The 26,055-nt window shown below is 40.5% G+C and overlaps 1 protein-coding gene across 5 annotated transcripts in view; it reads left to right on the top strand.

Annotated features, from left to right (window-relative positions):
* The window catches only part of FILIP1 (filamin A interacting protein 1), a 110,941-nt gene that overhangs the window by 20,390 nt on the left and 64,496 nt on the right, over positions 1–26,055 (top strand). For 4 of the 5 annotated variants that reach the window (XM_063330149.1, XM_063330150.1, XM_063330147.1 and 1 more), the window contains exons 2-3: positions 9,016–9,155; positions 25,513–25,791. In XM_063330149.1, the coding sequence (XP_063186219.1) occupies positions 25,519–25,791 (273 nt within the window). In that variant the 5' untranslated portion in view covers positions 9,016–9,155; positions 25,513–25,518. The remainder of the gene's footprint in view (positions 1–9,015; positions 9,156–25,512; positions 25,792–26,055) is intronic. The other variant, XM_063330148.1, reaches the window with a different exon arrangement.

The raw sequence follows: 26,055 nt of genomic DNA on the forward strand, positions 1-26,055 counted from the left end.
GATGAGTTTTCCCAAGGTGAGGTTTAAGCCTTGCCCTCTCTCTGTGCCAACCCCTGTAATTCAGTCAACTGGAGGGAACTCCACAGCATAATTTGTGGCAGCTGGGGACTGCATGCGTGCTCTGCTCTGGGAAAGCAAACAAACCAAGCAAGACACAAACCAGCAGCCAAAAGCAGATAGCCAGGGAGAGCAAGTGCAGGGCAAGGATTTGAAATTTCCTCTGAGCGTTCTCCCTGCCTCCAGCTATTTTCAGTTTAAGAGATTGCCTGAAACTGATGTGGTTTATCTGCTTAACAGCCATAAGTGAGTATTTCTTCCAAGTATTTCTACTGTCTCCCTCCAAGCTATGTTAACTTCTGCATCCACAGACGAGACATTCTGTGGCTCTGCTGTTCGGTGTGTGAAGAACCACCCCATTCTGTTTGTCAGTGGAGACTGCTTCAAAGTCCGTGTAAAGCGAAAATAACCAGCCAAAGAAGGCAGGTGCCAGGACGTGACAGGAGCGTAGACTAGGTTTCTACTAGAATTCTATGGATTTGAGAGATGTCAAAGTCACCCACCTTCCTGGCTTCCTTCCCACACACAGCCAGGATGGGAGGTAGCCAACTCCAGACCCTTGCAGAGCCCAGTTCCCCGGCCTGCCGATGAGCAAGGAAGGGTGAAGGCAAATGCTCTCTGGCTGCCACGATGCACAGAAACGATCTGATAACTCCGGGAGATTCTTTAGAATAGGTTTGCCTCTCACAGCCAAAGAATAAAAAACCTGCACAGGAAATTCTTGCCCAGGGATCTAGATCTAGAATTAGAACCATAAACTTTCTGGCCATCCCAAGACTGTTTCCCTGTGATATTTCAGAGGAGCACAGAAACCAGCAGTCCTCAGGGAGGCTCTAATGTACTTATGCCAGTCATAATGGAGACTTAAAACCTATAGTGCTGGAGATTCCTTAGTGAAGCCGTGTCTTGTATCTGATAAACAAACCTGAATGAAACAATGATGTGGCCCATTAGGATTTTCTCAGGCACCTTTCAGGGTGCCAACACTTCTTTTTTGACTCACTTGTGGAACAAGCTCATGATCTTTTCCTTGTCAGTGTTTGGCAGCTCTGTGTAGGATCTGCATGCAAGATACCATGGTGCTTTTGTTATGTGAATAAGCGTCTGTTAGGAATCTCACCGCAACCACTAATTTATTCCATATAAACAGCAGAGAAGTCATGAGAAAATACAGGCTCCGGTTTAGTACCAACCTGGCCTGCCGTCACACAAGCTCATTTAAGTGTTGCATTTTGATCAGTGCTTGCTGAGTGTAGCGCCATGCTTAATTTATCTTGTCTAAATCAATGCAGAGTAGTGACCACTTTCACAGGACATGGAGATTATTTAATTTATGAATTGGCGAAATCCGTCTATTTACACAGCAAAGCACCTATTAAGCATTGAAAAAAAGCAGAAAATGCCTAGCCACCTTGGGGTTTTTTGCACGAGCCTTTAAGAATAATCTGTAAATTTTCAAATGAAGATTAACATAATTCAGCATGTTACTGTTTTAGAACTACATTGCTATATTTACTATAAAGTGGTGGAAAAGAGATCGGACATCATGCTTTAAATTAGTAGGTGACACAGTGATTTATGTTACTTATAATGTGGGAGGAAGAAGTTAAGAATTAGCAGTCTGAAGGCAAATAAATCTTGACAAATCAAAGGAGTACATTCTAAAAAAAAATGTTTGAATCACTGATGCGTAAATTCAGAATCTCGTGTCAGAAAGTATAAATTCAGCATATAGCTTTTCTTTTGAATATGGATGAAGTTTTCTTTTAAAAATAGCGAGGACATGTATGAAAAAATGTTTCATAACATCAGCCTTCCAAAAACTCATCAGTTCCCATTTATTCATGATCTATTTGAAGAGTTCAGAGCACATGGACAGTTTCTGTTCAAATCAAGGACTGTTTTTGCTTGAGAAAAAAGTAGCAGTTTAAGGAGGAAACAAGACTGTTTTGATTTACATACATCATGTGGACTGCTGAGGTAAATCAGGAATTTGAAAAATGCATTTCTCTTCTGACTGAATCCTTAAAAATACAAAATGGGAATAGAATCAGAGGCTATGATGAAAATCAGTGGCATTGTCAGTCAAAAGTGTAATTGTGATTGCTTAGTTGAGAGAAAAAAGTGTAAAGGAGGCATGAAGGAAGGATGTTGAATAAGAAGAGGCTGGAGAAGATGGATGGATGCTCCTTCATAATGCATGAGTGAATGTGCATATGGTAAAAGCAAAAGGCAACAAAATTAAAACGAAAAAATACATGCCAAGCTATGTAGACAAACATATGTAAATGGGTGCTTGATTTTCACCATGTTTGATTGAAGCCAGAAGCTTAGAACTCTCAAAAGTATTTTATATAAGGGAGGAAAAGATGTTAGAAGTCAATAATTCCGGTCCTAAGCCATCTGTTAACTGATGACAATGGAGAGATGTTTTCCATTCTACTGGATCCTTTCTTCCTGAGCATGTATGCTGAATCTGAAGAGCTGAAATTAGCATTGTTCACAAGAAAACAGTGAGAGATTTTTAACTTAACTGGCTAAGAAGTGAACTGCTAATAATAAAACCAGCAAAACTGATATTAGGTTTATGAAGCCATCTTAGGTGGGAGTAGAGTGAATCAAGTTAAGATACTATTAATTACCATAAGATACAATATTATAGTAATGTTTTGGGCATCTTCATAGTAAAATTTGCCCTCACAGTGCTAGTACACTTTATGTGAAGATACCATGCTGCTATTTCTATCAAAATTTCAAATAGGAGCTACATGAAAGTAAAAATACGGGTAGTTCCATCATGGCCATAGTTTTGTCCCATTTGGGGGAACTCTGTGAATGTGTGTGCATTTAGAAAGAAATACTTTTTGTAAATGACTGATTTTTATGTAAACTTTTTACTGCTTTTGATGAAAGTAGTTTTTTTTCCAAACTTTTTTTTTACCCAAGAAGTTTTCTGCTTTGTAGAAGTTCATGGGGTTTTACTTCAAGCTCAGCATAAGCAATCTTTTAAACATGAAAAAAATGAAGTTCAAAAAGTAACTCCAAAAATGGATGGTTCTGTTTTTAACAAAATGTCTTTCCTCTCACATGTATAACCCATGCTAACCCAAAGTAAATGAGAAACAATCATAATTCTGTTCCTTTGGCTATATCTTTTGGATACCCTCCAACATAAAATGCATTAGCACAAAAATGTACTTGTCCTTAATTAATTTATAGCTCAGAGCAAAATACCATAAATAACAGTTGAACTTCAGCTGCAAAGGTTTTAAACTCATGGATAAAATGTTGTATTAAATTTGTAATAAAACTTAAACAGTGCTAGAGGACAAGTAGAACTAATTATCAATAATCTTAGGAATTTCAGTGATGGACAACTGAATGTAAAAGATATTTATTTTGTAGTACATTTGGGTTATATTGAGTTTATTGTCATTGTTGGAGAGAAAATTATTTAAGTTTTACCACTACCCTGAACAAACACACTTACTAAACTGAACTATTTGGTTGGGAGTTTTGTTTTGTTTTGATTTGGTTTTAAATAGCTTGAAGCACATAAAGGATGCTGGCATATCTTGTTCTGAGGCATGCATGGTTGAAGGTTACAGAATCTGCATGATATACTATAGCTCTATGGAGGAACACAGGACCGTAAAGGATCTAATGAGTCATCAGATCTGTTGTCCTAATATTGCAATCCCATTTTATAATCCCCTTCATAAACTTATGAAGTTCCACTGTGACTGCAGTTAGGATTTTTGCTGCTGTTACTCCAACTGAAAAATTGTTCCCAAATCTCATTACTCCAAGCCAGAATCTGTTTGTGGGTTTTAGCATAGATTAAATTCTGGCCAGTCTGTGCCGATGAGTTCCTTTGCCAACATTGTCATTTAGTTTAAATGACTCTCCCATCTTCCTGATGTTTACCTCCATGATATATTTATAGACAGCAACTGGATCACTTAACAGCCTTAATTTTGCTAAACTAAACAAGCCAAGCTCTTCATTCTGTTTTCTCATGTGATAGGTTCTCTATTCCCCTGATCATCCTACAAGTCCATCTTTGTACCTGAACAAGTCTGAGGTAATGTGCTACAAATGACAAAGCCTTCTATAATAGCATAATAAAAGAAACCATAGCAAACAGAGTAATAATTTCAGGCTTGCAAGGATGTGCTGTGCCAAATATTTAGGAGGTTGAGTAAAGGTTTTGAAATCTTCTAAGAGGATCTTTATTAGAAATAATAGTGTGGTTTTTTTCTAAGTTGTTGATTGAAATTGAAATATGAAAGGTTTTAGGGTTTTAATCAAAAGCTGGGAAATCAATGAAAATTATTGTTTGGTTAATACCTTCAGTCAGCACAGTATGCAATTGATTAGATTTGTGACAGCAATCATTGAACAAACAGGTCTGGCATTTTGAAAGTTTGTTTGACAGCAATGATGGAGAAAATTCCTATGAACACTGTATGGTATGTGATCAGTCTTTCCTGGAGAAGCCACAATTGCATTCACATGTTGTTCTTTAAGAAATTTCAATGGCAGGATTCAAGGGGTTAGTTCCCTGGAGTTAGCTCTGCAGAGTGCTCCTGTAGGTATGAGCCACTGGAAAAAAGAAGAGAATGTGGGGACAACTGATCCCATCACCTTCCAGGACCACAGAGAAATGGATATTTTGGTCAAATCGAGTATCCTGTGGTCTCTTGTGCCATAGCTTCTTGGAAAACTCCAGGAAACTCATGACTCCCAGCTGTTAATACTGTGACAGCAATCTTTTTTGGCTGTTTTAATTTTAAACCTTATTAAGTCAATAGTTTAATCAAGTTGCAAGGGGAGCTTCATACAGAAACATTTTCCCAGTCATGCTGAGCCTGCCATCCCAGCGCGTGGGGCCACAATCACTGGAGTGTAGGATGCCTCTGTTAGTGTGAAGAAGAACATTGGTGGGGGAGCATTTGTTTTTCTACAATCCTTCTTTTCTGGGGAATAAACACACATGTCTTTTTCAGCTTTTCTCTGTCTTCTATAATAAGGAAAAAAGACCTTTTGTAATACGCTGTAGGAGAGAAGCACAAATTTATCTGGTACATGCACATATGAAGATCAAGGAAAATGAAAAGCTTTTAAAATACAAGCAATTTCTTAAGCAAAAGCAAAGGGGAATCCCAACCGTGGTTACGAGTAATTAAATACACAAGGAAATGTATGTCAGGGCACTACATGGGTGGCTGCTCCCTGGGGGCTAAGAGCAGGGGGAATCCCCGTGGGGACTAGTGGGCTGGTGGCAGTGCCAGCACTGAGCATCAGGCACTTCCCTGGGGATGGCGCGAGGCTGGGATGGGCCATGGGCCCACGAGTGGGCCTGGCTCAGTGGGGCCCATGGCCAGGCAGGGCAGGGCTGTGAGGAGCTGGAGACTGGCCCTACTGCGGTGATGCTGGGGCACGGGCTGATGGCCCTTGGCAGGGCTGACATGGGATACCATTGTCAGGGCCCAATAGGATATTGTCCTAAGGGCCCTGACAATAAATTAAATGGAACCGTAATTGTAATGAACATTTCTGATTATCAAAATAGTTGATTTGATAGTGAAAGCCATCACATGCTGTCTGCCCCCATGGTGGTCTGTGGGCTGTGGGAAGTAGGTGCCCCTTTGTGCATCCCGAAGCCTTCTCCAGCCGATGTCGGTGGGGTGTAGGGTGCTTGCCAAAATCAGCTTCAGTTTGTGTCGTATTCTGACTAACTCTGCATAGCCAGACCTTCACAGTGCCCCACCACACTGCCCGACCAGAAGGACTTCGTTGTACCATCCCCAGCATGACAGCTGAGGCTTGGAGCTGCAAAGGAGCGAAAAGCAGCTTTGAAAGCTCTTTGCTTTCCCTGGCTGTTCCTTTGAGGGTCCTGGGAACTGTGGCTCATAGATCAATGGGAAGATGGGGACTTTCATCAAAGCTGTTGTTAGGGTATCTTGGCCAACCTGCCAAAGAAAAACTTCAGCTTTCCTTCTGCTTAGTTTGATTCGATGATCCATGGTGCATCTGGGGAAAGGGGGCATGTGTATGTGAATGAGAAAAGCCGAGAGGCTTTCTTCAAAACAGATCTACAGAGAATCAATAGCTTTTTATTACTGCACTGAGAGTAACAAACAAAAATGATTCTATTTAGTGTATGTGATTAAAGCTCTCAACAACTGGCATGGAAAAAAGAGCCCAAGAAGCATCCTGCTGTGCAAAGGGCTGTGATGGAATTGTAGCCCTGTTACATTAAAAATGCCAGTGAGGGAAAGCCTGCAAGCAAACCTGCTTCTTTCATTAGCCTAACGGTGGTTAGGAGCATTTTTGATGTACCCGTGTGATGGCTGGGAGTGAAATACCAGCCTTGTTCAAATCAGTCACAAAATCCCATGGGCTTTTTGGTACAACACAATGTTGTATAGCGGAGAGTATTTTAATTAAATGCAGTGGTGTTCATCCTGACTGTTTCTTTTACTCACCATATTTACTGTGGCATCACTTAGTTAAAATGGAGAATAAGATATGTATAGGCATAAATATTATCTCAAGATATTTTAAAGTTTAATGAAAAAAAATGTTTTCCAGAGTAGTGTAAAACATCTACCTTTATCCTGCTACTTTGTAAAACATCAGAAGATATAAATTACTCAAGTCCTGACTGTGTTCCAGGATGTCTCCTCTTGGGAAGATTTAGCTGTAGTTACTACACTTGTAAGATGACTTTAAAACAATATATAGTGGAGGGAAAGTACTCTTAAGGGCCTATTTTTACACCACATCTCCTGTGAACAAGGTTTCTGCAAATCATGAACACCACTTTTTTTGCATTCAGTGCATCATATTTTAATCTCGTTTAGATTGCTGAAAATCCAGAGTAACATTTGTAAACTCAGAAAAATCAAGACAAATGAGGTCAGAATTTGACCCATTAAGCCTTGGTCCACCATTTCTGTAATCTTAATAATTAGTATGAGGTGACTGACAGAAAACTATTTTTTATTTCTTATACTTTGTGAATTGCACTGAAAATTAAGTTCTTCATTGCAAAAGCATGGCTCACTTTCTTTTATTGACTCTACATAGTTGCATATTAACTTTTAAAAACAATAGTCTTGATCCTTCCTCTGTTCAAATTAATGAGAACACTCTTACAGACTTTTTTTTGAAGGACAAACTTTTTGTAGGGCAAAGAATCCCATGTGCCTCATACAAAATTATCTCTGCTTCATGTAAACTATCGTGCCAGATGCGATTCAGAGCTTGTGGGTATAACAGTGTGATAACCTGAATTCTTACACTTGTAGGAAATGGTTTTTGCGATTAATAAACAAACAAATAGATGGATAACTGCTCAATTTTCTCCTAGAACTATCTGTTCAGGACTGAAGTTTTCTAAACAAATTTTCAATAAAATTGAAGTATTTATCAGTAAAATCTGGGTTTTTTTCCTATAAAGCCAATTTAACTGTGATTACAGCCGGTTAAGATTTCATTACTGTATCTATCTTTGTGGTGTTCACAATCCAATAAATCTTGTTCTTTCAATTCAGAGCAAGGACAAAAAAAATGTACAAATACCTAGTTGGTATTTACTATTTTGCAAGAATTCACATACAGTTTGTTAAGAAATAATGGTGAAACGTGTCATACACTGTTCTAACTGCTATTAACTTAGACACTGTAGTAGTCCTGCTTTATTCCTTAAATGGTAATGTCCCTAGTATGACTACATTGTTATTAGGAGAACTATATAAATGATTTAAGTAACAGTCAGTCTGTTGAACTGAACAAAATTGTTACTGTTTTCTTTTAAAAAATCACGGTTTTTCAGAACACCATGTTATCCTTGACCAAGTGTTTTGCCAAAGGAAAGACCTCTATGGTCTCACAGTCGTCAGGAGCTCTCTGGCACCACAGTCCTGCCCCTGAGCCTGCCTGGACACATCACTGCTCAGACCTATTGGCTCTGATCTTTCCATGCTGTCTCTGAAGTGAGTTCAACCTACGAAACTCTACTTATACTGTAACTGTGCTGCACAGTTGAGAAGGTCAGGGCAGAATTCAGGGACTCCACAAGGTGGATTTAAATTCGGTTCATTTATGCAAACTAATCAAATGCACGAATGAGCTTTTATCAGCACGAGACCTTGCCTCCCTCCAGTGTTACGGCTCTCTTCCTCATCATATGCCCTGCAATGTCCCCAGCTTTCCAGTAGCAATGCTCCCAATTCCCTTCATGTCTTCTATATCTCCATGGTGTTTGGAGTTGTCACCATGTCTCCAGCCTTCCTTTGTTTGCGTTGTGGGCTTTGAAAGAAACTGGTCTGCAGCCCTTGCTGTGCTGCAGATTTCCCAGTGTGACCAGCCAAGGGAGTCATGCATTCTCACTGAGCAGCTCAAAGTCTGCAGACCACGTGGGCCAAGCTGGACATGTTACTTCTCTGCTGTCTTTTCAGCATTACATTGCATTTCGTTGCATTGCACATAATCTACAGAACTAGTCTACTCAATGAGGAACCCAGTGCATTACCTACTGGCTTTTTTCTTCCCTCGTTATGGCTGCTTTTTTTTTTGTATGGAGGGGGTTATTTGGTGTTAATTGCTAAATTATTGCAGAAAGCTGCATCTTGTGGTACCAGCTCTTAGGAGGCAGCAGGAGCGTGAGGTTTTACCACCTCTGGGTTTGTATACTGTATCATAATGGCAAGCACGTTGCCTAGTGTATTCTGAATTCTTCAGGTTGCTGTACTCTGTCATGGCTTTGGAGGCACATGGATAAAATCAATGGAAATCTCTAAATTAAAAAATACAAGCATTTTCAAGCCACTTTAAGTCTGGAAGTCTGTGTTTTCTAGCTGGCCTGCTGGCTGGCAGGCAGAGCAAGCAGAACATGCTGCTTCTCACTTTGCACTTGTGGGCAGACCCTGAGCCTTATCTTTTCTCTAGGGAGCAGCAGGGATCCCAGTCAGCCTCAGGTGGGAGCAGCGGAGTGATGGCACAGGGACACCTCCATCCTCGACTCCCTCCTCCCCCCTCCGGACCTAGATTCTAGTGAAGCCCCGCTCTGGAAGCATCCCTCGACACAGGTATTACTCCACACCATGGTCTGTCTGGATGACACGTAGGAGCTTCCAGGTGGAGCTGAGCTCCTAAATTAATAACATTCAGGAGATGCTGTTGCAATAGCATGGCTGGAAAGCAATGCTTGAGCTTCTGCAGATGTCGGCTCCAGGAGGTGACCAAAATGACTTATGTCATGTCGTGTCTTTCAAAGGCTCATCTGAATTGCAGAGCTGTCAAAGCCCTCAGGGACTGTTGGGGATTACCAAGGACATCCTGAATGTTCATTATTTTCCCTGAAATTTTTTAGCATGATGGGTTAATAATAAGCATCCTGAGTTAATGAGTTAGCATAATGAGGAACTCTTCAGCGCTGACTCTTATGACCATACTGGGTGTCTCACAATATTTGCCTGGTATTTTGCCTGTCTTTTAAAAGACCCATTGCTGGTTTCACATTGGTTATATAGTAATCTTTATTTCCAGTTTTAAAATGCCTCATGGTGCTGGAACATACTTTGAAATCGTGAACCCAGCTCAAAAACTGGAAGGCACTCATTAACTGATTTTATAAAAAATTCACAACTTCAAGCCCAATATCATATAATATATTTAAATGTCTGACTCATTTGGAAAGCTTGGGATTTTCTATATTAATTATGGCCTCAGAAGATCTATGTCAACAGTCAGAAAGCAACTCCATTTGTAGTCAAGGATTGCAAACACAATCTTCCTGGAACTGAAAGTTGTACATTGTGCAATTTTTATGGCTTGTATAGCTTTTCTATTTTTAGTTGGTTGAAACCTGCAATACATCATCTAATCCTCCTTAAATTGTCATTCATAATGCTAATTTCCATTAACTTGGCATAAATAAGGTGGTTTTTTTCTTAAATTTGTATAGTTACTATTTTGCCTAACAATGTTACAAGAACAAAACTGGTTTTTTCTCTGATACAAAGTTGATGTGAATACAAATTGCTAATGGTGTGTTTCTAGTTATGGAATTTTTAAACCAAATTAAAAAAAAATCCACAGTATTTTCTTTTTTATTTAAAAATATATAGTGTTATGAAGTTCAATGACTGTTACATTACTTCAACAAACTATTTAATCCTCCACCTTTATAGGCATTTGGAAAAGTTTCTCTGAGGTTTGGGAAAGCCTAATAGAATTGCACTTTTCAGCTTTTTTGAAGATACAATAGGAAGAACAATTCTGGGTTTTTTCCTTTCTGGAAATACATCTTCAGTGTATTAGAGATCAGTCAGTGACAAGTATTTGTACGTAACTCTCCAGCCTTGTTTTTGCTTACTTAAATAGAGATAATGTCATGTATTTGGCTACCTACAGAAATTGTTTGCGCAACATTACTTCATACCCTGGCAGAGCAGAGGGCAGGGGAGCTAAGCCTGCTGCTGGCACACCAGTTCATGATGTCTGTTCCATAATGCTAAATGCTGGGTTCTGACAGTATTTTTATTTTCCAGACTTTCCTATCCCTCTAATTATAATCTTTTGTCTTTGACCCATAGGCTTATTTCAACAAGTCCCGGGTTTGTGGAATAGTCTGTGTTTGCTGCTTTCCGTGGGGTATGGCCAGGTGATTTCTGGTGCCTGGAAGGCTGGTGCTACAGCCGAGCCACGCTATCATGCCAACATGTGCTGCTAAGCTTTTATCCATACAGGCTTTTGGTTTTTCTTGATGCCAAAAAGTAATAACATTTGTATTAGTAAGTACAAGTATAATAAAGATCTTTTTTTGCAAGCATGACAGCTACCTTAGGTCAAGCACATGGCAAACTCCCAGCTGTACAGATTTTTTCTAAATATGGCCATTTCATACCAGGTCAGTTTTGCAGTCCTAGAATCGACTGACAAACTGCTGACTGATTTTTATTTTTATTTTTTAATTTATGCTGTTTGTTTGACATACACTCAATGATGTTGAACAGGATTAATTTGAAAGATATAGCAGGATACCAGATTTTGAAATTAACTTTGATTAAATGAGTTACAGAACTTAACATGGAGGCAAATATTTTTGGGGGTTTTTGACTGAGTTTAATAATTTCTCTAAGACAGTGATATACAAATCCCAAAGCACTGTGCTGATAAAAGAAAATCCAAAAGTGTAACTGAACGGAAATGAATACGAATTGACATTTAATTCAGTTTCCTAGCTGCTAAATATTTTAGTGATAAACAAATGTATATATTCCTCAAATTACATTTAGTTTAGCAGACTCTTTCACGTTTAAAGACATAAAATATTCTTAATAATTTAGTAAGGAAATAGTTATTCAATGTGAGGACTTTGTCCTGACTTTTCCGAAAGCCTTGTGAAGTATTCTCAATATATATACAGGGGAGGCTCAGCTGACTAGTCTGGGCTTGCTTTTTCTGGACAGCCGTGCTTTCCAGTTAGCTATTGGGTTAGTTACTGGAGTGCTCCCCTTTAACCTTCAGCTGGGCAAGTCTGAAAAAAACTCCTCCACCTCTGAAATTCCTGCAGTGTGCAAGTGGACAAATACAGATAGGGAAAAGCTCTTATCTGTGGGCAATGCAGTGAATTTTAAGAGGAAAGAGTTCCCTCAAGGCTCACTTAGACATTGTTACTAGGGATAGAAACCCGAGTGAGGTTTATTCTCACTGGGGAATAGTGAGTAAAACAGCATGCAAAGTGTGAAATGAGCACGTCAGAATACTTTCTGTTACATCTTGTTTCTTAAGATAACTAAACATAGCACCTTAATATGACAAGAAATCAATTTGCATCCTCTCAGGAGGAAAACTGCTTAATCTTGCTCTTCCCAAACAACAAATGAGAAGCTAAAAAGCAATAACAGTATCATTTTGAGCAATTCAGACACAGGACGAAAGATTAGGCTTTGACCATAACCAGCATTTACGCCTAGGAAAGCAGCTGCCTGGGCAGCTTGTTCCTGTGGAGCCAAGATGTGTCGGAGCTGCCAACAGCAACCGCGGCATGTCCTTGCCAAGGCCATGGGTCCGCCACACATGCCCAGGAGAAGCAGCCCAAAGTAATTTCTCAGTCACCTAAACTTCCTTGAAGGCAGATGAAAAATATTTAAGTAAACAAATAAGTAATGCTGAGACATTACATAACTGCTGGGTCAGACAGTTTTTCACTAAATAAAGAGAAACAGTCATTTCTCTATATGCTGCTTTCTTACCCAATTTCTTACCTGATTTACCAATCATATACCAACTGCATATGCCTCTCTTTTTTTTCTGGATGATGACTAAACTTTTTGGCATTATTGTGAAAAGTCAAATCAGTCTTTTAAATTTGTGTTGAGACACACAGCGATGCCTTAATATTTATAGGCACCCATCAATTCCCTTCAGCAATGCTGAGACCCACATTGCTTTTCTGTCGTCCACTTTCTCATAGGAAATAGGAACTTGAAAATGTTATTATTAATTATTTTTCATATTTACTTTAATTATTAAAAATGAGTCTCCAGTTTCACTTGCTTTAACCAAAAGAAAGCTGACATAGATCCAGTGTTTATTGCTGTTTCTTAAATTACTTGTTTTGGGCAATAATGGCTGAATTCCCCCCTCTTTTCCCTCCCAAGAAAGAGAGTTCAGCCACAAGGAATTGTGGCTGGAGAGTCAAATGAGCTCATTTCCCAGTTAGGTAGCTCAGTAAGGGTGAGCTTTTGATTCTTTTCAGTACTTTTTAGAAGTAGTGGGTTCTTTGCTCCTCTTGAACAGAAGTGTCCCTGCAGCAGTGGTCTGTGTACTGATGCCTTGTAGAAAATCCATCCCAGCAGCACAAGCCACTTGAGTTGATGACTTCATTAACACAAAGTTGGCAGGGCTGGTTATCAGAGGGACTGTGAGGGGTGGCCACAGTCCCACAGCCTCTGTCATGTCCTAACATTTGCCACCAAATGTGGCGCTGCATGTCAGATGCTGATAATGAGGTGTCAAATACCTGCTATTGCCTCCCCACCCAACAGCAAATTCGGCCTTTGTGATGATGCATTTGTGGTTCCAGCGCCAGTTTATCAATCAGCTTACTGATGTGCCCAAATTAGGGGCACAGCCCCTTCAGAGAGGTCAGTGGTGGCTCAGAGGGGCACAACTGAGACCTTCCAGCACATCCCGGGGGCAGGAGGCAGCAGTGTCCTCCAGCCATGTCCTCTCACGAGGGGGAGGCTGGAGCAACACCGCCCTCTGCCCGGCACCTTTTTCCATGGAAAGAAAATCAGGGGTTGCCTTCTCTGATAGACAGGAGCCATGGTGGGCTTCAGCAGTGGTCACTGGAGCTGCATGACAGAGGACGAGGACAAGCCTGAAGTCTTAACATAGCCTCAGAGACCTCGGGCTCCATTTCAAAGACATTGCAAATTATGGATGAAACCTAAACTCCTAGCTCAGTCACACAAGTGAGATACTTAAAGCTGAACAGTGTGAATTTGTGCCAGTGCAGATGATTTTATCTTCATCTAGGCTTGTAAAACACCCACTCCATTTGTAGGTGTCTTTTAAATATCTTTCCATGGCTCTGAACTGAAATTACTCTCTAAGAAAAGCAGCTAAGAATTTTTTACTCTATCCTAGCGGAAAAAAACCAAAATGCAACCTTTTAAAAAAAGTTAAGTAAGGTAGGGTGTTTGGCTAGTTGCAACAAGACAGACACAATTCACTTAGATTTTATCCCTGTTGAAATTGGATTTTAAGAACTCACAGATAATCTGTCAGCAGGTAATTTTAGTTATGTTAATGCGAGACCAAGCCCACACAGAGATATTTATTTGCTTCTTCCTTCCCTCTTCCTTCCCTATTCGAAGTAGCTATGTCATGTTTTCAGCTTAGCCTGACTTTTCGCTCTGCGCTAAAAAGCCAGGTGAAGATTTGAGCAGATTACCATTGACAGACTGTTCAAATAGTGATGAAAACCAGCTCAACCTGTAGATGCAGGATAACTCTTTAACTTCATTCTTTTCAAGTGAAATCGTCTAGGGATTTTGAAACTAAGACATTAGAAGAGGCACGTAAATATGGTTTCTATAGATGAAAGCTATTTTCAATGCCCAGGTGAGGTATCTGCAGGTTTTTGTGCTGCTTCCTGTCAGTGTGAGGCATTGGTTTTATTTAAATCAGTTAGGCTAACATTTACTTCTTTACTGACTTTGCCACAAGTTCTGAAGTCAGTGGAAAGCCTGCAGGATTACTGGGGAAATAATGACAGTCACTGGGCTGGCACTGCCAAGGAATGAAGTAAGACTCTCCTTTCCTTTTACCTCTTTACAAATACTCAAATACTAAGGAAGTGAAGGCCAGGGCTTTGAATAATGCAAGGACCATGCTGGAGCCTCCCAGTGCTAGTCCTCTTATCAGTGACATGAAGCAGAAGAGCTCAAAGTTTGTGCCACTGAGCGCAGAAAAAAAAGCCAGGAGAAGGCTGGTGTGGCTTCGGGATGTTGTGCAACCTCTCTCTCTGCTTCAGCTGCACTGACTCTTCCTGAGCCCTGATGAACTGTTCCACCTCCAGACCATCTTTCAATAGCAACTTAAAAATGTGCCTCTACAATACGTAATACACTTCTGCGTGCCTTGACCTAACTTATTTGAAAAAATACGGATTCTTTTCTGTTTTCCCACCACCCTCCACTTATTTTCTCTCTGCAGACCGTGTATTTATGGTGAGTTGCACTTTCCCTTTGCATGGCTGATTAGTTTTCCATTGCCTTTGTTTGTAAAGGAGAAGGCTGTGGAAAGGAAGGCTGTAAGTTAAACAGTCCCAGGGCTTGAGCACGGATACTTGAAGGTGAATGTCTGTACTCTTATTAAACTGTTGGAGTGGTCCCCGGCACGCTTTTGGCCAGGCCACTTAACACACTCCCAAACCATTTAAGAGCGTGTTTCGGGAGTCAGCATGGGCTAGGAGCAATTCCCAGTGGGCAGTGTGGATGCAGCCAGCATGTTATGGATGCTAAGAGGGCTTAAGAGCCTGAAGGATTTTCCAGGACAGCTGGCCTCGCAGTGAGAGAGCAATCCTGGACATGGTTAATCTTCAGTGTATGTGTAGCCAGAAAATTATCTTTCTTTTTTTTTTTTCCCAACTGGAAAAATATTATTTTAAAACCACCAAAACTGATAGTGAAACTCAAGGGCACATTTAGTATCAGAGACTATTTTTAACTCCTTGTTTTGAAACCAGTTAAACTTCACAGAGGAGGAACCTTTTGGGAGGTGGAAGACAGCCCAGTCTAACAGAGGGGGTTAAATTCACCTCTTACCAAACGACCAGGCATTCATGTGCAAGCTGGTACTCTGTCTATCAACAACTGAAACTTCCTACAAAGGAGTCACTGAGAGAGATTTGGAACTTGCTCCCTGCTTTGGTTGACAGCTGAAATTTGAGATGCTGCAGATGTGTTTTTACACCGTTGTCTCTTGGAGACAATATTTGTAGATGACACAGGTCCTCTGTATAATTTTTTTTCCCTTTTTGATAAAATCTGTAAGGGTATCTACACTGTGATTATTTTTTGATATTTTTGTAAAATAAAAGAAGGATAAATTAGTCAAATGTAAAATGTAGCCATGGTCGTTTACTGGTTTCAGTAAAATCAGAGCTGTGCAAAAAAGTACAGGATTCACGATTCACATCAGGTGAGCGAACGACAGCAAAATACTTCCCTCGACCCAAAGGTTTAAGTTTGCTTTTGGGACATTTAGCTTTTTGTCTTGGCTCACACTTGTTAAAATCCAAGTTAATTAAAAAAAAAATAAATTTCAAAGTGAAAAGTTGAAATAGATTTTGTAGAAAGCTAATAATAAGAGTTAGTTTCCTCTTTTTTTTTTTTTCTTTTTTCCCCTGTTTGCCTCATGATTCATTCCGAGGTTAAAGTAGGATTGCAGGGACCATGGAATGATTTTACTTTATATACTTTGTTCCCTCAATTACATACCACTTTTAGGTATTTTCGGTTGGTCACTGTAAGGACAGAGACAAGGGACTCGAAGGCAAGAGCTGTGATGGTTATCAGCCTGCTCCTGTCTGTTGCTGCTTTCAGAATTTTCCTGCCATCTTGGAAGCAGAAAATGCATTGCTATAGGAGCAGTGGTCTTCAGAAACTACTTACGAGAGATACAGCGTGGTTCATAAGTCCATAACATATTTAATCTTGCAGGTTATCAGCTTGCTTCTGTGCTGTCAACAAAAAGAAATAACTAATGCTTACTTAACACCAAAGATTACCCATCTGCGGGAGTGAAAAATCTTTGGTAGGCCAGCTAATCCGCATCACCTCTTACAATTTTGCAGGCACATTCTGGCTGTCAGGTGATAAAACAAATGTTTAGTGGGTTTGGACTGAAACTAATGGTGACATTGCTGTCTTTATCTTCATGTGAAGTTCACAGTTTGATTTTCAATTGAAATGGCGTATCTCAAAAGGGCAGAAGGCTGTAAAGCAATATGTGAAGAATCTTGATAGGGCACAGTGCTCATCCAGCTCTCAAGGGGTGGCTGTGTCTTGAGACAGACTCCATCAGGTGCAAGGTACGCAGCCCCAGCAATCAGGGGCATTTCTTTCCTCCAAGGATTCATGCTTTTCCTTCAAATCAGGGGCGGTCCTGGGCACAGAACCCTCCAGTGGGCTGGAAACAGGGTGGGAAGAGGGATGAATAGGAACCAACCTACTTCCATGTCTCCCAGCTCAGCTGAAACATGCCAGAAAGGCGCCACCGCAGGCAGTTGGCACTGTTGCCACCTATCTTGCTCCTGGCCAGTCCCTTTCAGCCAGATAGTGACTCCAGAGAATAAATATCTAAACCCTCGTCAGACCTAGCGGCATGTTTGTCTAGTGGTGTCAGCTACTTGAGCTGTCTCTTCTCTGTGACTCCTGTTTGTACTTTCTGGCAGCTGGGAAGCACAGTAATCAAAACACGGGTAGAGTGATATATAAAAGTTTATTTTTTTGACTGAATGATGATCTAATAGCTTATCATTCCTCATGCCTCATGCATCCAAGATGTTTTTCCAGATGAAGCCTGGGAAACATGAATCTTTGTGAAACAAGTCTATGTTACTCCTTAGTTGGTCAGCATGCATTACTCAAGTAAAAGTATTCCAGCTGAAACCACAAGTTTTCCTGAAAATGACAAAATTAATGGAATTATACCAGCATAAACTCTGTTCTTTGTAAACCTCGTCCATAATTTAGCCAGAGAAGAGTTTATCTTGGAATTAAGAAAATGGTGTTAAAGTGGTATAAATCTGCCTTAGTGATGGCTGGGTTTCCTCTTTTAGTTTTGTGAAATCCTTTTCTGCTTTCAAGCAGATTATACCTATTCAGAATGGCTCCTGGATGTGGCATTTTCAGAAATCTTTTTCGTTTCTTCTTGAGAATACATTTATGCTTATTCCTCTCATTTCTTTTTTCAAGCAAAGGAACTATTGTTCATATAATCCTTGGTGAATATAATCCATGTGCTACTACAATCCACTGTTACAAGAATCAATTTTAGAAGCTATAAAATAAATCTTTGATAAAGCAAAAAGGCTTTCCTGATTCTCATGCTGTACGTCAATGAGTGTGTCTGCTGTAACTTTGCTACTTTTCTACACTATTTGCAAGCAGCATAAAAAGAAAAGTTCTATTCACCAAATAGATTAGGGAATAATGAGATAGCAATGACTTGATAGAAGAAAACAATCCTTGTCCTGCATCTAAAACAGTCAACCACATTTTTTTCAGAGACCCTTAAAAGGGGCAAATTCTCCTGTCTCATAATTAAAAAGACTCAAGTTTCTTCCACTGATGAGACTCGTATGTATGGTGTGACAAAATGAGGGAGGCACTGCGACACCCATCTGCCATGGGGCAGTATCTCCTTTCTGCCCAGGCTCCTCCGAGCAATGCCATGGCCTCTCCCCCTCACTTGAGCACAGGCGGATGGTGCAGCCCAGGGACCAGCCCAATCCGCTGCATCTGGGACAGGGCTTACAGGGTGGGAGGGAGCCCATGGAGCAGCACTCCCAATACAGATGGTGCAAACCCTGCTACGGAGGCAGAGTTAACAGGATGACATGAACGTTTCTTCTTCAGCACACGAGGCTCAGCACACGTGCTTGGGCATTGCTCCTCCTAACACCTGTGTAACAAATGCTTTACTAGCGCAGCAAGCAGACCAGCTGAAAGGACAGAAGGCAGCTGTGGTGTTATGCAGAGGCATAGTGGGGCAGAGTGGCTCGAAAGCAGCCCGTCAGAAAAGGACTTGGGAGTGTTGGTTGACAGACGGCTGAATATGAGCCAGCAGTGTGCCCAGGTGGCCAAGAAGGCCAACAGCATCCTGGCCTGTATCAGGAATAGTGTGGTGAGCCGGACTAGGGAAGTGATCATCCCCCTGTACTCGGCACTGGTGAGGCCCCACCTCGAGTACTGCCTTCAGTTTTGGGCCCCTCGCTACAAGAGGGACATTGAGGTGTTGGAGCGTGTCCAGAGAAGGGCTACAAAGCTGGTGAGGGGTCTGGAGGACAAACCTTATGAAGAACGACTGAGGGAGCTGGGGTTGTTTAGCCTGAAGAAGAGGAGGCTGAGGGGAGACCTTATCACCCTCTACAACTACCTGAAAGGAGGTTGTAGAGAGATGGGGGCTGACCTCTTCTCCCAGGTGACAAGTGATAGGACAAGAGGAAACGGGTTCAAGTTACGTCAGGGGAGGTTTAGATTAGATATTAGGAGACATTTTTTCACTGAAAGGGTTATTAAACATTGGAATAGGCTGCCCAGGGAGGTGGTGGATTCACCATCCCTGGAGGTGTTTAAAAAAAGGGTAGATGGGGCACTTAGGGACATGGTTTAGAAGTGGCTCTTGTCAGGGTAGGCTAAAGGTTGGACTCGATGATCTTAAAGGTCCCTTCCAACCTCAGCAATTCTATGATTCTATGATTCTAAGTCCTTTCCTAGTCTGTATAAGAATCACAGCCCTGTGGCTTGGTTATTTGAGCTGTTTACTGAGTAGAGAATTGTCCTGATTCATAAAGTATCCATACCTCCGTGCCAATAGTCCAACAACAAGGGCAAGCAGCTAACACAGGCTCTCACAAAAGCACAAGAGTAATGTATAATACTGTCAGAAGGAACAAAGACCTTTCTTTGTTTGCTCTTGTAGATAAGTTGTGATACATATGAGGGCAAGAGACTGGGGGAGGGTTAGAGAGCACAATGGATTAGTGCTCTAGGCGCGAATGTGTAGAAATTCAGGAAACTCCAGAATTGCTAAGGGTTTGCTATTTGTTCTGTTCTTCACTGTATTAGTCATTTGGTTTAGCACTCTCCTCTGACCAGCATGACTGAAACAAACACTGGAGTCATCTGCAAAAGGAAAACCAAGAATGAGGTCTGCGTTCCCTTGGCATGGTGTTGTTCAGCTATCACGCAGTCCGAAGTCTGACGCACGTCTGCTTCATGCAGCAGCATCTAAGTCCAACTGGGCAGCATTGCTCAGCACGCAGCTCTGCACAATGCAGCCATTAGGTCTTACCTGGTCCTATGACAACCTCTTGGTAGTGTCATTCTTTCTATTTCTTCAAGTCAGACAAAACAATAATAACAAGCATTTGCAGACCCCAGGAAAACAGCCTGGAATGACTAGTAATAAAACTATTAATTTTAATCAGCCTTTGAGGTGGTGTGAACACTTGCATGTCTACATGTTTGTCCTGTGAAAGCCACACACTGAGGCCACGTAGCCTTGGTTCTGGCTACCCAGATCCCTTGGGGCTAAAGCCATCCATCCCCATCTGAGGTGGTCTTGCCGAGGACTTTTAAACAAACAAGGTCAATTTAGTCTCCCTGTCTTCCTCTCTTCCTGACATCTGAGAAGGTGTCATCTTTTTTGTATTTTTGTTTGGTGGGTTTTTTTTGTTGGTATCTACTACTTGCATATACAGACCGATACTATTTAGAAAATTTTCCTGCTCTCCTCTTCATTTATGGGTGTTTCAGATCTGATGGAGGTTTTAGATTATTTGGTCCCCATTCTGAATATTTTTTAACTTCTTTTTAAGTCCTGTGCTATACATTGATTGTTAATCACTGGGCAGAGATTTGGCTTCCTCAGTGTCTGAGTTCTCAGCAATCTCCCATGTGTACCAGGCAGTTCTGCACAGCGCTTTGCTCCATTCCAAATGCCTACGCAGGGGAGCCTCTGAAAGATTCAGTTCCCATCACCACAGCTGAGAAACAATTCCAGTTTTGGCTCACTAATAACCCAATTGCACAGACCCTACAATACATTGTTAGCCTGTCAGAAACCCAGCATTTTCATGTGATATCTTAATCAGTTAGATCTGCAACTGAACTCCAGACTACAAATTTTTAGCCAAAGGCAACAACCATATCATGGCTGTAAATCAACTTTTTTTGTGTGCGTGTATTATAATATTACTATTATTATTATTATTACTATTTTAAAGGAAAGTACTATGAGCCAAAATCAGCATGTCTAATTAGCAGGAGGGACTACATGTTAAGTTCAAAGAACCCTTTTGCATTATCTGATTCTAATAACACTAGTAACAGAGCCTAATCTAACCTGTCATTTCAAGAGCTACAGAGAGAACAAATTGCCATCGACGGGGGAAAGGTTTGGAACAGCATCCAGTCTGTCCTCTCCTGACATCCTACTCAGCAAATTCCTTACAGATTTCCTCCTGATGTCACTAAAACTAACATAAAGGTTATTTCATAAAATCTTATGTGGATTGCTAACTTGTGAAAAGCGAAGGACCCATGCCCAGAACAACAATACAGACTCAAGTAAATAATCATAGCATTTATCCTTTGTCCTTAAAGCTTAACAGACGAGTGAAACAGAGGAGAGGCTGAAGAGTTCCCATGCCAAGTACCAATGCTGTGAGCACATATTAAAACGAGTAGCCAGGTGACTGATCATATAAAGACTTCTTGTTTGACTAGAGACTGTTAGGAAAGATTTCCAGTTTAATATGCAATATGATGAGGAGTGGGAAAAAAAACACAGTAGAGTTCAATATTAAATGCTAAAGTCATTATAAATCATACCAGCTATTTCTTCAGGGAACACAATCCCTTCAGCAGATCAGAAATGCTGTAATATATAGAGGTGTGATCGGGGCAGACAGCAGAAGGACATTTGTTACCAGTGTTAGACCGGCAGTGTCCCCAGAATCAATTTTGGAGCCCTGGTGAAACAACAGATAGGCAAAGTTTTAGGATTTTGGTATTTACATACCGAAATAATGTCGTGCAGCTGGTCAGAAACTTTTCTTCTTTATCATGATGCCATCAGAAATACAGACGGATGTCCAAAATGATAAAACTAAGCACTCCTTTCCAGCACACAGTATTTCAGCCAAGATCACTGGTATGTTCTGGCTACTTCATGCTGCTCTAATTAAAACTCAGTCATTCTTACAGCTGCTTTGTATTCCTAGAGCACTGCACAACAGCTGGATCATGCCGTTGATTTTGGCCCTTAAACTCCTTGGCAATTGCTGTGTGAATATCAAAACTTTGTCCCTTTCTGTCACCATTGAAGCCTGGGTTCACCTGCATCTCTGGCTCCATCACACAACACCTTTGCCTTTGGATAACATGTTGGAAAAGTATCAACATCGTAACCAAAGACAGAGTAGGTGTTAGTATTACACTGATTTTGGCAGGCTTTTACACAAAGAAATGTTGTTAGGGGCAATGCCCCCGAGAGTGACAGATTGTCTGCCACACTTACTGTGATGTAAGACTTGCTGCAAAATAAATCTACAAGTGCTAAAGAAATTTTAAAAAAGGCCAAGTCTGACTTCCTTTAATGACAATCATATTCTAATTAGCTAGTTGGTACAAAACTCCAGATCAATTGATTAAGCTATTCTGCTGCTGTATAAATGAATTTAAAAAAAGATATAATTTGCATCTGTCCTTTGTGGACCTATATGGATTTACACCAAGTAATAGCACACTTTAAAGATGCATTCCTTATTTGTCTGTTAGCATGCTTATAAACCTATAGTCAGCTACTTAGCCTTTACATGGCTTCATGAATTGTTATCTCAGCTCCCACAGGGACAGATGGTTCAAAGTGGCTGTCATGAGTTATGATGTGACAGTGTGACACACCACCTTTCGTGAAGTCTAACATATCCAGCTAAGTGCATCTGGTTGATTATGCAATGCTTGAGGTGGATGATGTGTCTCAACTAGTCGTGAGTTAAATTTAAAATTAATTGTGCACCTTCAGGTCTAACGGTTGAGTCATCTTACTACAGAGAAATCACTAACGCAGCATGTTACTAAGCAGAATACACTGTAATGAAATAATCTTTTTTCCACTGGAAAGCATATGTAAGACAGACTTGCAATATTTATTCTTAAAACATGTAGGATGTTCTAGAGCCATTAAACCATTCACTCTAAGCCATGAAAAACAGGTTTGGTTTAGAGATGAAAGTGGCTGGAGGCTGTGACCCACAGGGACTCAGAAGGAAACACTTAGAAAATAGAGACAGATTGAATCCCAAGTGCTCTCTCCTGAGAGGAAGCATGGTTGGAAAGTTTAAATCCCATTAAAGTTAAACAAATTGAAAAGCCCTATCTGAGAGGAAACATAGTACAATGTTTATTTTTCCATTACAAACCTGAGACCTAAAAGATTTCCTGAGGTTCTCAGGTATTGTTCATGCTTATAATGGTGATCTGTTTTTAGAAAGTGTAATTCATGTGTTTAATCCAAACTGTTTGATGAAAAACACACTGCATAAACATTCAGGAAGTTAAAGGCCATTGTATACCTGTATCACATATTGTTTGGATAGGAGCAGACTTAAAATGCAAGGAATCTCATCGTGAAACTCTCTCACTCGAAAACATCAGGTCTAATTCTCTCCCCATTTATGCTTCTGGACCAATTCCACTGAATTAATGAAGTTAAGACATGAGTAACCAATGATAATAAAAAGAAAATCTTCCTGCTGAGTGTGAAACTACCAAAATGCAAGGCTAATGTGAGCAAGAGATTTATAACACTGGCTTGAGTCAAGTAAGTAGCAAACCATAGCAGGCCCAGTGTTACATTAGACAAGCTGATTAGTCAATGTTTTTTATGTTTTGCCCCATCATGAGCAAATTGCTACTCTGAGATCCTTATCAGAAAAGTATATGATGTTAGTGATGTTAGAAGCATCTGTTTGACTAATGAACAAGCTGCAAACTAAATCCAGAGATGAATTTCAGTGAGAGGTATGATTTGGAAGCAGTGGAGTATTATTCATTAGATCTATTGATATAAAACCTGGGCAAGTTTCAGATATACAGACCCTTCTTCAGCTTTCTTCAGTCTGTGTTCCAATTGTAGTTGATCTAAAGCAAGATATTTCTCTGTGCAGATCTTGCTTTCTAGTATTCTTAGACTATCTTGGGTAAAGTGGATTTAAGTAAAAAAATAAGGTACCAGAAAATATGACCTTATACAAAAGTAAATTGGAGTAAGGCAACATAAACTCCTGATGGGTTCCCTTGTCTGTTATACAAGCAATTTCAGGTGGGATGAAGAATATCTAATTTTTAGGAGACCAACTTACTTTTTACATCTGAGTTTGGCCCTGAACCAAGCCTAAATTTACTATTGCTTTTGTATTGTGTATGACAAATATCTTGATTGCAAATAACAATCAAGATCTTCTACAGTTAAACACTGAAAATAATTACAAAGACCTACTTCAACATAACATAGGAAGGTGACAGGATAACAAGGTGAGAGGTAGTAATATGGATCCATATATAAACATGCCTGAGTTTCCTATGCACACCTGTTTAATAATGATAAGTAATGAAATACACACTCAGGAACCCATCCTGTCTTCTGTGTCATTGTTAATCAGTGACACAGGACGAGACCTTAGAGGGTAAATGGGATTTTAAGGGCTAGCAACCTCCCTGGCCAATCTGCAGGGTCAAGGGGGAAGAAAGGTGGGAGATACGCATAGGACAAAAAACCAGACAGGCAGATTAAGCTAATTTTAGTAGACTGTGTTGTGTGGATGACAACTTGAAAAGGGCTGATGGGTAAGAAAGAGAAAACATGTGAAAAGATTTGAAGATAAGGGCAAATGGTTTAACCTGATATTGCTGAATGGCATTCAGCAGAGAGAATCAGTGAACGCTGTTGTTTGATGAGGGTGACACGCAGGAAGGATGATTTTCACAGCTATGTTTTCTGTGACACTAAGCTATGTTACTTGTAAACTAAAAAGTCCCAGGGCCCCCATCCTGTCCCTGGGGTTAAATAGCACAATCCAGCCATGCTCGTACTACTAAAGTCTCTTCTCTTCCAGAACAGGTTGGCTGTGTCTGGACCTGGCCTAGATTAATTCCTGAATTGTGCCCAGGAACTGTTTGGGAGAGAGTTATAGTTTGCCTGGACCAGCAGTGTGCCAAGGAGCATGCTAAAAATTTCACAATACAGTAGGTCAAGTGCTACAGCTCAGGAACATTTGCTGTCGCTGTTTAATTTCTTAGGATAGACATAGTTTAAGAGTGCAGTGCAGGTGCTTAAGAGGACAGAGATGTGAGCATTCAATAACCATGACCTGACAGTTTGGAGAAACGTTGAATGTTCTGGAAGGACTGCCTTGATCTTGCCCGTTTACCTCTTAGTGGTTTCATGCCCTCTGTGCTCTTTTTTGAAACTTCTTTTTGACTTTCCTTTATGACACTTACTGACTAATAATTTCATGCAGTATTTAGCTTAAGATGGAGTTTACCACTTCATCTAGTCTACGTTCCCCATCTTTCTTGGTTACCTGGAATAAAACCATTGCTTCACTCAGGGAAACTATAGTGTGACCTTTGTTTGTCATGCACTGTCACTCCACTCTCATAGAGAATATACACTCAAGGAATATGCTTCTCCAAAATTTAATTGCATTCCCGTCTCTCAAGTAAACCTCATATTAAAATAAGATCTACTTAACAACCTGCTTTGCTTTGTAGCGATGAGTTGTGAATGATCAAAATGTTGACTGAAGGGAAGGGAACACTGGAAAATGTTCTTTACCATTTTCCTGCATCACTTTTAAGTTCCATACATTTAAACTCATATCAGCATCTTGGCATGCTGAAAAAGATGGTTACCCTGACTTTGGGATTCTGTTAAATTTATAATTAATGCCTTGGATTCACTGGATGCCACACACAGAGTTGTTGAAGTGGCTGAGCTTTCTACCACCATCTCTTGAGCATGACAGTATATTTCAGTTTTTAGAAGATTGCTGTTCTTCCAAAAGACAGTATTTCCACTATGGTTTTTGTAAGTAATTTTGTTTATAAAAGCATCTTTATGTTTGTTTCTTTCTAGGTAGGGATGAGATCCCGAAACCAAGGTGGAGAAAGCTCGTCTAACGGGCACTTCTCCAGTTCCAAGCCTGTCATCAGCCATGCAGAGAATGAAAAACTTCAGGAGGATGCCAAGAAAAAGAACAAACCTCATCGGAAGGAAGATGAGGTCATGGTTTCAGCAACTGTCAAACGGCACTCAAAATCACCTGGACCTACTGAACGAAAGAACAAGAAGTCCATAGAGCTTTCTAAAGAGGACTTGATAAAACTCCTCAGTATAATGGAAGGAGAACTGCAGGTAAATTAAACATCTTTTAAACTGCATTTTCTATGTACCTATTTATTTTTAGGTTGTCCAAAAAGCACAGGGCTCAACAGAGAGGGACACGCAAATTTAAGGCGAAGGACCATAAGGAGAGAGCAATGGTAGTTGGTGTTTAACAGGATGGTCATAGTTTTAAGTACTGTTTTATTTACCACGTCTATCTGCAGCTACCAAAGCAAAAGACATTATAAACACCTGTCAGAACTGATGAAGAAAGGGGGATCTGCAGGTCTTGAA

This window comes from Chroicocephalus ridibundus, chromosome 3, assembly GCF_963924245.1.
Source record: "Chroicocephalus ridibundus chromosome 3, bChrRid1.1, whole genome shotgun sequence".
Lineage (NCBI taxonomy): Eukaryota > Metazoa > Chordata > Aves > Charadriiformes > Laridae > Chroicocephalus > Chroicocephalus ridibundus.